Source organism: Dromiciops gliroides, chromosome 2, assembly GCF_019393635.1.
Source record: "Dromiciops gliroides isolate mDroGli1 chromosome 2, mDroGli1.pri, whole genome shotgun sequence".
NCBI lineage: Eukaryota > Metazoa > Chordata > Mammalia > Microbiotheria > Microbiotheriidae > Dromiciops > Dromiciops gliroides.
Window position 1 is genome coordinate 534,923,768 of NC_057862.1, and position 13,386 is coordinate 534,937,153.

The window sequence follows — 13,386 nt, forward strand, 5'->3', positions numbered from 1 at the left end:
CTGGGATACAGTGTACAGAGTACAGTAACAGGTGTCAACAGGCACTACCCAATTTCCAGGTCAAAGATCCAGGATGGATGGAGGAGACATGTTCCCAAAAGCATTTCTAGGTAAAAAGGCCTTCGGCAGTGTACCAATAAAGGAGTAAATTCAGAAGCTAGCAGCTGTGGTGTGGCACAGAGCAGAATCTCAGTTCCATCATCTTTTCCAGTTAGAAACCTGCAGAAGAATACAGGACAGGAATCCCAGACCAAAGGGAAGCCTGCAGCTCTGTTACTAACAAAAAAGAGTTTCTCTGTCAACAGCAGTCTACTGAAACTCCAAACAGGGTAAGCCCATAGACTTGTTGCTCAGCTCTAAACCCAGATCAGAAACTTGTAGACTTCAGAAAATGGGGGCAACAATCAGCCTTTATCTGGGATCAGACCCTTTTGGGAATGAACACTGAAAACTTATGTCTCCAACCCGAACTTTAAATCCTAGACTAATGCAACATATATTACCCCAAGAAAGCATCAATGGGACCAGTTCAGACCTGCCCTCCAGAAGTGTGCAGAACCCAGTACTAAAATCAAGTACAAAATTAGGTAGCAGGCTGGAAGAATGAGCAAACCAAACCAAACCAACAAACAAAAAAAGAATCCTATTCTAAGGCGCTTTAGTTGTGGCAGAGAAGCTCAAGACACACGGAAGCAGAGAATGACTTCAAAATATCCATATGCAAAGCCTCAAAGAAAAAAGAAAGCTTGGGAACAAGTTTAACTAGAATTGCTAGAAAAGCTGAAACAAGAGTTAAAATGCTTAAAAAAATTAATTAATTAAATGAGAGCACTTGAGGGAAAAATTGGAAAAGAAATGAGAGTTATGGAAGAAAGAACTGCAAAGAAAATTAACAGCTTGGCACAAAAAGTACAAAATCCTGCCCAGGCAAAAAACTCCCTGAAAATTAGAATAAACCAAACAGAAGAAGCCAATGACTCCATTTTAAAAAAACAAACAAACAAAAACCCACCAAGAAATATTAAAGCAAAGTCAAAAAATGGAAAAAATAGAAGAAAATGTAAGGTTATCTCATAGTAAAAACAAGTGACCTGGAAAAGAAATCATGGAGAAAAAAATTAAGAATCAATACTAGACTATCTGAACACCACCAGTCATCATATTTCAAGAAATCTTATAAGGAAACTGCCCAGACCTCTTAGAACCAAAGGGTAAGGTGGAAATAGAAAGAATATACTGGTCATTTCCTAAAAGAAACACAAAATGAAAACTCTCAGAAACATCCTGGGAATTCAAAATCCAGAGCTTCCAAGTCAAAGAAAAAAATACTACAAGTAATCAAAAAGATAGAATTCAAATACTGAGGAGCCACAATTTAGTAGCTGCTGCTTTAAAAGAGCAAAGAACTTAACATACAATATTCTAGGAGGCAATGGATATAGGCTTATAGCTAAGAATAACTTACCCAGTAAAACTGAGAATAATTCTAGGGATGAAAAAATTTTTAAGAAATAAAGGACCTGGGGCATCTAGGTGGTGCTGTGGATAAAGCACCAGCCCTGGATTCAGAAGGACCTGAGTTCAAATCCAGTATCAAACACTTGACACTTACTAGCTGTGTGACCCTGAGCAAGTCACTTAACCCTCATTGCCCACTAAAAGAAAAGAAAAAGAAAAAAAAAAAAGAAATAAAGGACCTTCCAGGTATACTTGATGAAAAGATCAGAGTTCTGTAGAAACTCTGAAATCAAACACAGGAGTTAAGGGAAACATTAAAAAGGTAAACACAAATTAACAGTCATAAGGGGCTAAACAAGATAAACTGTTTACATTAAAAAAATGGGGAGATAACCTGTGTCCTCTTCTGAACCCATATCCTATCTGGGGTCACAGAGGGAGTCTAATTAGATAAGACTCGTGAGTGGTTCTTTTATGTCATGATGATCTTAAGAGAACAATGGAAAGAGGGAAAGAAGAATACAACAGAGAAAAGAGGGGAAGGAAGGTTAGGGAATATTATCTTACATATTCAGGACGAGCAAGTAGGCATCTGGATAAATAAGGAGAAAAGGTAAAGCAGCTGACACTTCAATCTCACTCTGATAAGAACTAATCAGAGGAGGTATGAGAATACACACATAAGAGTTTGGCACAAAAATATATTTGACTCAACAGGGAAATGAGAAGAAAAGGGGAGAGGAGAGATGGGGTAATGAATTAGGAGGGTTCATTAATGGAATAAAACAAATTTTAAGGATATTCAAAAATATTTATAGCTCTTTTTGAAGTGACAAAGAATGGGAATCTAAGGAGCTGCACATAAGTTAGAGGAAGACTGAACAAGTAATGGTACAGAAATGTGATAGAATACTATTGTTCTGTAAAAAATAATAAAAGGATAGTTTCAAAGAAACCTGAAAGACTTGTATTAATTAATGCAGAGCAAAGTGAACAGAATCAGGAGAACAATTAATACAATGACAACAATATCATTAAGACAAGTAACTTTGAAAAACGTAGTAACTGATTATTGTAATGACCAACCACAATTCCGGAGGATACTGATAAAACATGCTATCCATGTCATAACAGAGTGGTGAAGGACTCAGAGTGAGAATAAGACAATATACATTTTTTAACATGGTCAATGCAGAAATGTGTTTTTGCTTGAGTATACATGTTTGTAATAGGGGCTTTGTTTTTCTTTTGTTCTCTTAGGGAGGTTGGGGGTGTGTGTGTGAGAATGCTGGGTTTTTGCTGCCAGGAAAAGGAAAAGGAAAAGGAAAAGGAAAAGGAAAAGGAAAAGGAAAAGGAAAAGGAAAAGGAAAAGGGGAGGGGAGGAGAGGGGAGGGAAGGAGAGGGGAGGGATAGACAGTTGGGGTGGGGTGGGGTGGGAAGCAACTAGTCCAGCTCACCATATAGAGCTAATAACTGAAATGTTGAAAATGGTTCTCTTATTAGAGAGACAGAGTATATAGAGAAAGAAATTTTAGAAAGGAAGGATTATATCTTGGGGGAAAGCAAAAACCTAACAATTTAGAAAGGTCAAAAAAGTATATAATCCTCGATTTAGAACTAGAAGGGACCCTATAGGTTACCACCTCCCCTTCCCTATTTTGCAGATGAAGAAACTGAGGGCCATAAAAGTAAAGCAAATTATCCAAAGTCACAAAAGTAATAAATGGCAGAGACAAGATTCAACTCTAGGTCCTCTCATTCAGACTTCTTTCCACTACCAAGAGCAAAACAAAGATAACCTAGGGTCCAGAAGCCCCAGAAAGAGTTTGAAGGAAAACAGTGATAAGCATCACATACCTCAAAAGTAAAAAACAATAGGGGTTGAGAAGAGACCACAAGTTTTTATCCAAGAGGCCACTGGTGCTCTCCGAGAGCAAAGTTTTGGTAAAGTGGTTGAGTGGAGGACCAAAAAAGAATTTGGTAGGAGCACTGACCATAACACTAACTCTAGAAATACTATACTCACTGGTCACTACGGAAATCCAGCATTCGTAGGTGATGGAGTGTGGAAGTAATATCTTGAGGGCAGATTCCAGTCAATTTGCTTAATTTTTTAATGCTGATTTGCTTGTCATTTTGATGATAAAGGCACTCCAATATTACACTTTTCCAATAAGCCATATAGGAAAGACGCCCTAGATCAGATAATGGTTTCTCTGGAGATCCCGCTTGGCCTTCACGCTTTGATAACAAATAACCTAAGAAAAAACAGAAGTCAAATTTATCAGAGTTTTAAAAGGCTAGTTCACCAAACATTGTTTTATTGCACTTATATTAACCATTGAGCCCCATGTTTAACAGTACTTTAAAAGTGGGTCATTTTTAAAATGTAAAATAGTTTGTTGAGATGTTAAGCGTTATTTAAAACATAGGGCATCTTATTTACAAACTTCATTAACAAGGTTTTTGTTGTTTTTGAAATTATACTAGAACCAAATGATTGTCACAGTTCTATCCAGCTTTCAAACAAAGCTCAACAAGCCATTAGCTGCCTGTTTCATTGGGCAAAGTACACATTAGGACCACAAGATGGCAATAGTTGCTTGTTTTAAATTTTGAAAGGAAGAAAATGATTTCAGTATTTTGTAATTTCTTCATCAAGGTTACACTGTCCCTATAAACTGAAGAAATGATAAACGCCATCTCTACTTTACACATAGGGAAAGTGAAACACCTAATGACCCACCATCTCACAGCACTGCTGGCCAGGAAAGGACAATATCAAATACTCCACCAGTGTGTGACAGAGAGTAGAAAGGAAGTATATCATTATTCATAACATGGATTTGAAACTTGTTTAAGAGTATGAATACAGAAATACTCTGAGATTTTTTTCATTTACCCTAAGGAAAGGTCTCACTAAAGGGTGAAACAGTATTCCTTGATGCTTAAATGCAGTACCCTCAGGCTGCTATTGACCTGATTCTCCAAAGAGAGTGGTTTTTGGTAGGCAGTAGATCAATGATTTCTGGGTTTGGGGGGTTTTGTTGTTGCTGTTTTTACATAGTCTATCTAGTCTTTTGGTTCTCTCATCTGTAAAATAAAAGAGTTGGGCCAGATTACTGTCCAGGTCTAACATGATTCAAAAACTTCCAGAAATATTTCTGTCTATCTTTTACTACCACTAAAGCTATATCACTCTTTCACCAGTATGTTTTCTTCCCTGCATTTCCCTTTTTGCTTTCTAGTCTTTACAAATATACCTTTATTTACTCCTTAATTACACTAGTTGTATCTTTTCATCATTATATGAGAATACTAGCATTATGACAAAAGTGCCACATAAATATACAAAGGACAAGTAAAGGAAAAAATATTTTGTAATTATAACATGATGGGTTTTGGATCACAAAATGCACCATTACCAGAAGTTGCATTTTGAGTTGTTTTTTTCTGACAATGGTGATAAGATTTACTATAGCTTGTTCTGACTTTTTTCTTGGGTACCCCTTGTAACTAATGGCACAAATTTGTAAGTAAGTGCATTCAAAAGTCCAGTACAATCAGTGGTCTTTCAATTCAATAAGTGTTTATTATATACCTTCTGTATATGGGACACTGTGCCAACTGTCCCATGAAGATGAATCACTCACTAGGCTCTGGTCACTTTATTACCCTGAGATAATCGCTCAACTGGGTCATCTGAGTCAGAGTACTACCAGTCTAGAATGATGATTTCTGAATATTTCTCCAAACTTAACAGGGTTTTTCTTTTATAATCAGTATAAAACTCAAAGCAAATTTCTGTACATTTAACTATTACAACAATTTTGTGGAATTGGATTACCAAATTTGAGTTGAGCATTATATCATTTTCATAACTCATATGGCTTTTTATCATTAATCTGCAATTTTAACTTCTGTGATTCAAATTTTAAAATTTCACAGATGATTATGGTGTATTACATATTTTCACCAAGCATTTTTACAACAGCAACAATAGGCATGGATACATTTTCCAGGGCATTACGGGTAATGTATATCAGCAAATGCATGAGTCCTATACTTCTGGTACTGGCGTTAATTTCAGCGTTTATGTGACAGTTTTAGTGTTTATGTTAGAAAGAAGACTGCATGAAATTAAGTTCCATATGAACAATATCTACAATTTCTCATCCAAGACATTTTTATCAGATACAAGGAATTGGCATATATCATTTAAAAATACTTAATTTCTGACCAAAAAGAAAAAGATTAGTGGTTTGTGCAAAGGATTTGTTATAATCAAGAGCAATACAGTTCCATGCACGGATATGTCAAAAGGCACTGACAGGGGCAGCTAGGTGGAACAATGGATAAAGCCCCAGCCCTGGATTTAGGAGGCCCTAAGTTCAAATCCGGCCTCAGACACTTGACACGTACTAGCTGTGTGACCTTGGGCAAGTCACTTAACCCTCACTGCCCCGCAAAAACAAAAAACAAAAAAAAAACAAACAAAACCAAAAAAAAGGCACTGACAACCAACACAATTTTGTGTTTCATAGTTATCCTTAGAATAAAAAAACCCCATAAAGACATGATGGACATGGTAATATGCTCCTTACTGAAGTCAATGAGGAACCTGCCATAGCCCTTGCGCTGGTACTGAGGAAGAATCATGATACAGGAAACGTTGTACTTCTGCTGGCAGTGCTTTTCCTGGTGGGGAAAAAAAAAATAGAAACCAAGTTTAAAAACAAGAGGCTAGTAATATTGAGCAGCGGGTCTAATTATCATGAAACAAAAGCTTAATAGTAAAAGCTACAGCCTTCTGGGAATAGCAAAGAAAATCTAGAAAAAATACCCCACCAAGAAAAAACAGGACAGCAATAATCCTAGGAGAATAAAAAAGAAATAAAACAGCAATACCTAACACTTTCTGCAACTCAGAAACTACGTCACTTGGCAAAGTTTAGTGCAGGAATTTCACCAATTTCAGAGAGACACGAATGTTAAAATACTTTATGCCATTCTGGAAATGAGAAATTAAGTATATAAAGTTCACAGGTCTGAGATTTCTATTCTACTATTACCACCACGTAACCTAAAAGAAGAGGCAGATAAATCCAACTTTATGTGTACCTAAAAAGTTGCAAATAAAATTATATTTTAAATCATACTTGTATTAAGAACTTTTGGGGCAGCTAGGTGGCGCAGTGGATAAAGCACCGGCCCTGGAGTCAGGAGTACCTGAGTTCAAATCCAGCCTCAGACACTTAACACTTACTAGCTGTGTGACCCTGGGCAAGTCACTTAACCCCAATTGCCTCACTTAAAAAAAAAAAAACCTTTGACTATTTCAGAGAATCTTTTGGTTAATTCTATAAAACTGATCATAACACCCCAAACAATCTGTTTTACATATGAGAATTTTCAATCAGGTCTGCTTCAAGCAAAATACAAAGGAATGATGCAGTTAAAATAGAAAGTGGAGGTAAAGCAAAAATTTTTGTATAAATTTGGATTCTTCATTGAAGTGATTATGGTAAGCTCAGGCTCCATGAAGTATTTGCTAGCTCAGAAGAATCAAAAATGCAGATTAGGAAGAGATGGCAAAAACTAGAAATGAATTCAGATAGAACATTGTGGGTAATGATTGTGTTTACTTCACAAGAAGTTCTATCCATCACTACCAAGGGAATAAAAAGTCATTTAAAAACCTTTCCCCTTGAGTGGTAACTGCAGTTCAGATCCCTAAGAGAAAACATTCTGTTCGGTGTTACTAAGCAGCTTCATGCCCTGAGTTTCTGAATTCTTTCTACATAAAATCTAGGGCCTAAAACCCAGATGTTATCCAGAGAACACTATAGCCCTGATTATCTACTAGAAATGATCAGAAGAAACTACCTCCATGTCTCCCATGTGAATCCATATATTTTCATTCATCCATAATACTTTCAATACAAGCCCACAATACCTTCTTTCTGAAGTGCTTACCTTAGAGAAATAGCCAACAAGATGGCAGCCCTTGACATCATTCTGTGTCAATACATAGAAAAGAAATGGTTCCACATCATAATAGAGTGTCTTGTGGTCAAGAAATAGCTTTGCCAATAGGCACAAGTTTTGACAATAAATTGTACTGACATTCCCATCAACCTAAAAAAAAAAAAATCCAAGACAAATGAGGTTAACATGGTACCATAGAAGGTTTTCCTAGGAAATCCACAGCGTTAGGTATAAGTATCTTATAGCCCAGCTACTACAAGACATCATCATAATGAAGATATTGCTAGACTCTGGAGTGATCCCCTTCAAATGGCTGCATTAGAGATCTTATCCTACATTAAGCTAACCCAAAATGTAAAAATTGGAACTTGACAAAGTTTGCTTCACAAAACAATTCTTCAACCTTACAAAACTATTTTCTGAAGGATTCACTGAATAACAAACTTCCTTAATGTGTTAAAAAAAAAAACACTGCAAAAAATTTAATTTGTACACTTTTCCACACCTACTATAAAAAACAAAATATACTTATAGAATTATGTATCCTAATGGCCAGGGACACTAAAATGTTCTCCACTGCTGATGGTTCCAACAACACTGTTACAACTTTAAAAGAAGAAATGCTGAGGTCCCTGCTCTTGTGCTTAGCACCCCAGAGAGCAATCAGCCAAGCAAAATCTCTCTTGGAACGAGGGTAACTAAGAGCAGAAGCAAAGTGTATCTTGTTTGTTCTGACATTACCTTTTTCCTAACAGCTACTAAGGTTTGCTCTCTCTCAATGCCTTGGGATATACATATCAGATATACTGGCTGTTATTCTCCAAAAGATAGTGTGCACGTTTACCTAGACAATGCAAACAATTAATTGAGCTATGAAATCATTTCAAGAAGAAAAGGGTGGGAAGCAAAATTTGAAAGCTAAAGTTATGATATGAACCAATTTTTTTCCTTTAAAAGAGGGATCTCCAGGTTTCTTCTAGTGGACTTATTACATGCAATCTCATCCATTTATTCAACATTTTTGCCTAATCTTGGAAAGGTGAGAAGCAATTACTTTTGAAAACTGAACAACAGGTAATTATTACAAGTAAATTCAAATTTTTATTAGCTTTCCAGCAAAAATGGACTGGTTTCAGCCTGATAAAAATATATTATAGTAGAATCATGTTTCAGCAATAGCAATTTCCTTATAAAAGAAAGCTATCTCTACTTCCCAGTCACCATGTATACTAATACAAACTTTTGCTAACATGGCTATATCTGTTAGAGAAATCCTTTCCACTACTTGCATTTATAAATCCCTATCTGTTTAGCAGTTAAAATATGTTGTCCTGGGTAGCATGGAGGGCAAGAGAGTAAGGGGTCCTAGGGGGTGGGTTTGTGTGTACTCCTTCTAATACAGGTCAACATATCTATAAATAATATTCTTTTTATTTGGGGAGGGCGGAGAATGAGGGTTAAGTGACTTGCCCAGGGTCACATAGCTAGTGTCAAGTATCTGAAGCTGGATTTGAACTCAGGTCCTCCTGAATCCAGGGCTGGTGCTTTATCCACTGCTCCATGTAGCTGTCCCCTGTAACTAATACTCAAGAGAGTTGCCTGGGAATATTGGGAAGTTAAGTGATTTGCCCATTGTCACACATTCAGTATTATAGGTAGGAAATGAACCAAGATGTTCCCAATTCAAAGACCAGCCTTCTATGCCTTCTGCCTTACAAAGCAAAAGCCTTAATTAAAAGGGAACATTGTAAAAAATTGATAGAGATGTTGGTAAGTTTTTAAAGTTTAATACTGTTTTGACAGTGGATTTAAGATTATATGGGACTGTTTACCATGGAGTTAATAAAAATAGTAAAGGTAATGCTTTGTGGAAAATCATGCCAAAAGTTTAGATATGATAAAATGACACATTAATTCATGGCTTTCCCCAAGTTCTTTAGCTATTTTTATATCCTGGTTCTGAAAGCGAGACCCTGAACTCCTACCTTGATAGTATATTTTTATTACCTTGATAGTATACTTTCATTTTAGAATTTTCATCAGCTTTTGAACCAAGATAAGTCTGGTCTTGAGAATGACTGTAAAATGTCCTTAATATTCAGTAAATACAAATGGATTTGTAAGTAGGAACATCTGGTTTCAAAAGTCTACTTTCTAGCCATCCAAGTCTACTTGTGTTACATTATAAAAACTTCTAGGGTGCAGCTTGGTGGTGCAGTGGATAGAGCACCGGCCCTGAAGTCAGGAGGACCTGAGGTCAAATCCGACCTCAGACACTTGACACTTACTAGCTGTGTAACCCTGGGCAAGTCCCTTAACCCAACTGCCTCACCCAAAAACAACAACAACAAAAAACTTCTAGGATTGACATTCATGACAACTTTATATATGTTTCTAATTTCAAGGACTGATTCTAAATTTTACTTATTGCTTTACCATACTTAACTTTTCAAAAGCATTAGGTACTAAGTTAATGCTTCATCTAATGAGTTTATAATTTAATGAAAAGGGGTAGAAGGAGGACAGATGTGCAAATAACTATGATCAAAGGGAGAGTGAGATGAATGCAAAGGAGTGGTTCAGGCAGTGTGGTTGGTATGAAATATCTGAGGGAGAGATGACTTTCATGAACAGAGTGGGGATATAGTTGGGGGGAGGTTAGAGCTGTCAGGTAATTCACTCAATTTTTCTCTGCCTCAATTTCTTCATCAGTAAAATAGGCATAATAAAAGCATTTACCTATCAGAGTTTTTGTGATGACAAAATGAAATAAAATCTGTAAAGTGCCTGGTAAATCTTAAAGTGCTATAGAAATATTAATTATGGTGATAGAAGATATGGTGATAGAAGATAGAAGATTCAAAGACTGTAAGATTACAAACCTAAATGACTGAGATGATAGTCATACCACCATCAGACAGAAAGTTAGAGAGATTAATAGGATTTCTTTTATTTTCTTTATTGTTTTAAAGAGGGAAGGGGTATGGCATAAGGAAATGATGATTCAGTCCCAGATTTGATTAGTTGAGGTGTCAGTAAAACATCCAAGTAGAGATGCACAGTAAGCAGTTAAAGGTGTAAAACAGGAGATCTGAAAGAGGTTGGGAATAGAGATATAACAGTGTAGTCTACCCAAAAGTGATTACTGAAAGCATAAGAATGGTTAAGATTACTGAAGGAGAAAATAAAGAAAGTATCAAGGATAGATTTCTGGGAAATATGCATGTTTAAGGAATGGAAGGATTGTGAGCCAGCAGAAAGTCAGAGGAGGAATGGTCAGAGAGGTAAGAGAATCAAGAGAATACAGTACTTCAAAAGCCAAGAGAAGATATGGTAGAACAGTGTTAAATGATGCTGAGAGATAGATGAGGTCAGAAGAGGTCACTGGGGCCTTGATAAAAACATTTTAATATAGTACTAGGGGTGGAAGCCTGACCACAAGGAGTTGATGTGAGGTGGCAGCAAAAAAGTAAAGGTGCTGTATGTGGTTTATCCTTCCTAAAAATCTGATAGTGAAGAAGAATAAAGAATGATAGTTTGAGGGCGTAACAGGGTCAAGGAAAGGTTTTTGTTTTTGTTTTTTCCCAAAGATAGTTTAAATTACGAGGCAGGATAAAATAATGTAGAGTCTACTTCAAAGCCAAGAAAATCTCGGTTCAAGTCCTGCCTCTGACACATACCTGCTGTGTGACCCTGGAAAAGTCACTTAAACTCTCAGTGCTCTAAGCAACTCTCTATGACTACAAGTTGAAGAGAAGGTATAGACCTTTATTGGTAGAGTTTCCTCATTCAGTAGTTCCCAATACTAAGAAAATCACAGGTCTAGTCCCTTTCTCTACAGGCTAAATTAGGCCAGGCATATTTGTAGGCTGAGGGGAGAAGCAGCCAGCAGAGAAATAAAAGGGAAGGGGAAAGGAGAGGTAGGAGAGAATGGGAGAAAGGAAGGGGAAGAGAGAGAGGTAAGGGGAGAAAGAAGGGAGGAGGGAGAAAAGGAAGAGAGAAAAGGGGATGAAGACAGGTAAAAGGAGAAGAGGGAGTGAAAGGGAGCAAAGTGAGGGAGAGAAGGGAGAGAGAAAGGGAGAACACGAAGGGAAAGGGGAGGGGGAGAAACAGGAAGAGAAGAGAGAAGAAAGGGGAAAGAGATTGTTTGACAGAGAGCAAGGTCATAGAAGAGAGATCAAGAGAGTGTATTTAGGGTACAACTTTAGCAAGAAGGAGAATCACCACTTCCTCTGAGACCAAAGAGAAAAAGAGGACAAATTAAGGCACTGAGTAGTTAGGATGAATAGATGAGAATTTAGATTTCAAGTCCAATAATATCAATATCTCAGTAAAGTAAGAGATAATGTCATCTGCTGACAGTGAGAAAGGGAGTATATATTTGGGATTTAAGGGAAAGTATGGAGAAGTAATAGTGTTGCATATGATAAATATAAAAATATAAATTAAAATGTGGGCTAAGTTGAAGATTAATATCATAAATCTGTGGTTAACTTATCATGATTTTGTGATGTCCTTAGCAGCTCACAGCAGATCAGAAGCACGACAAAGAGGGGTACATAGAAGATGCTGACCCGAATGACAGAGGATCAGAGGATTCAAAGGAGAAGAACGCATTATTAGAAGAGGGGGAAAAGAAATAAGTATTTATATAGCACCTGTGATGTGCAAGGCACTGTGCTAAGCACTTAACAAATGTTATGTCATTAGATTATTAAACTGACATACTAGAAAGGTCAAAACCAGGAGGTATGAAAGGAAGCCAAAACAGGGTTGATAAAAGATAAAGAAAATTCGAAGACCAAAACGTCGTAATGAGAGTCGAGAATAAATTTGAGAAAAATAAGACAAAGGGAAATTTAGAAAGACAAGAGTCTACCGTCAAAGAAGAGAACCTCAGATTTTAGGGTGTGGAGGCTGAGTACTTTCACCTAACAATGGGAATGGAGGTATACCCACTCAAGTGAGTGGCTGCCATAGAGCTGAAGGAAAAACCAAAGGAGTTAAAAATGTCAAGAAAGTGTGAAAACAATGTAGTTGACACAGACAATCTCTCGGGATAATGGCAAGGAAGATGAGATGAAGACTGTGAGCCATGTGTTCAAGTCATAATGAAAGGCATGAGCATGACAGAAGACTGGTTGATGAAAGTGACAAAGATAGACATAGGGCAGTTAGAGTCAGCTGGAATATATTTCAAAAGAGAGGTTGTTAAGTGACAATAGTAGAGCAAAGGCACAGAACTGACAATGAGGGAGCAAAAGGTATATACCTCTAAGTCCTCTGAAATAAGAAGGGGGAAAACAGCCAGCATTAAAGAAGCCAGCCAAAAAAGTGGCTCAGGGGAAAACCAGATTTCAGGTGGTGAAAGGAGGTAGGTTGGGAGATATGCTGACAACCTAGGAGTGGGGGAAGAAAAAGAAAGTATAAGGATGCAGCATAGACAGAAACTACCACCACACTATGTGCCTTGCCTGTTCCTTATCAAAATTTTAAGAGGGGGAAGCAGAAGAGGGGAGAGAAATGGAAGAACTAAGTGGCAGTTACTAACCCTCAAGTGACTAGGTCAAGTTTTACAATCAATATGGTTACTAACTAGCTTTCTGGGGAATCCTGCTCAAAAACTTACATAGCAAAAAAGTGTCAGTTAACCTTTCAGTGATTCATGTACTGATGACATAGGATTTACTCATGCCACAAGAATTTATTAAGTGCCTACTGCATACACAATAACAAAAGATGCTAGACTTAAAAGGTGCCCAACTTAACATTATTTCTTCTGTCTTTAAATTTCTATGGCGCTTAAATGCACTGCTTAATTGGGCTCTTAGCATCTCATATTGTTAACTAACTGCTTTATATATTCATGTATCTATATGGCTTATTAAGGAGAGAGAACAGGTCTTCTACAGTACTTCTTTTTTAATCCCCTAGTGATTG

The 13,386-nt window shown here is 37.0% G+C and overlaps 1 protein-coding gene across 5 annotated transcripts in view; it reads right to left on the reverse strand.

Annotated features, from left to right (window-relative positions):
* KAT6A (lysine acetyltransferase 6A) overlaps positions 1–13,386 on the reverse strand; it is a 149,734-nt gene that overhangs the window by 15,904 nt on the left and 120,444 nt on the right. For all 5 annotated transcript variants that reach the window (XM_043980974.1, XM_043980973.1, XM_043980972.1 and 2 more), the window contains 3 exons: positions 7,435–7,596; positions 6,063–6,156; positions 3,485–3,716 (listed from right to left, as the gene is read on the reverse strand). In XM_043980974.1, the coding sequence (XP_043836909.1) occupies positions 3,485–3,716; positions 6,063–6,156; positions 7,435–7,596 (488 nt within the window). The remainder of the gene's footprint in view (positions 1–3,484; positions 3,717–6,062; positions 6,157–7,434; positions 7,597–13,386) is intronic.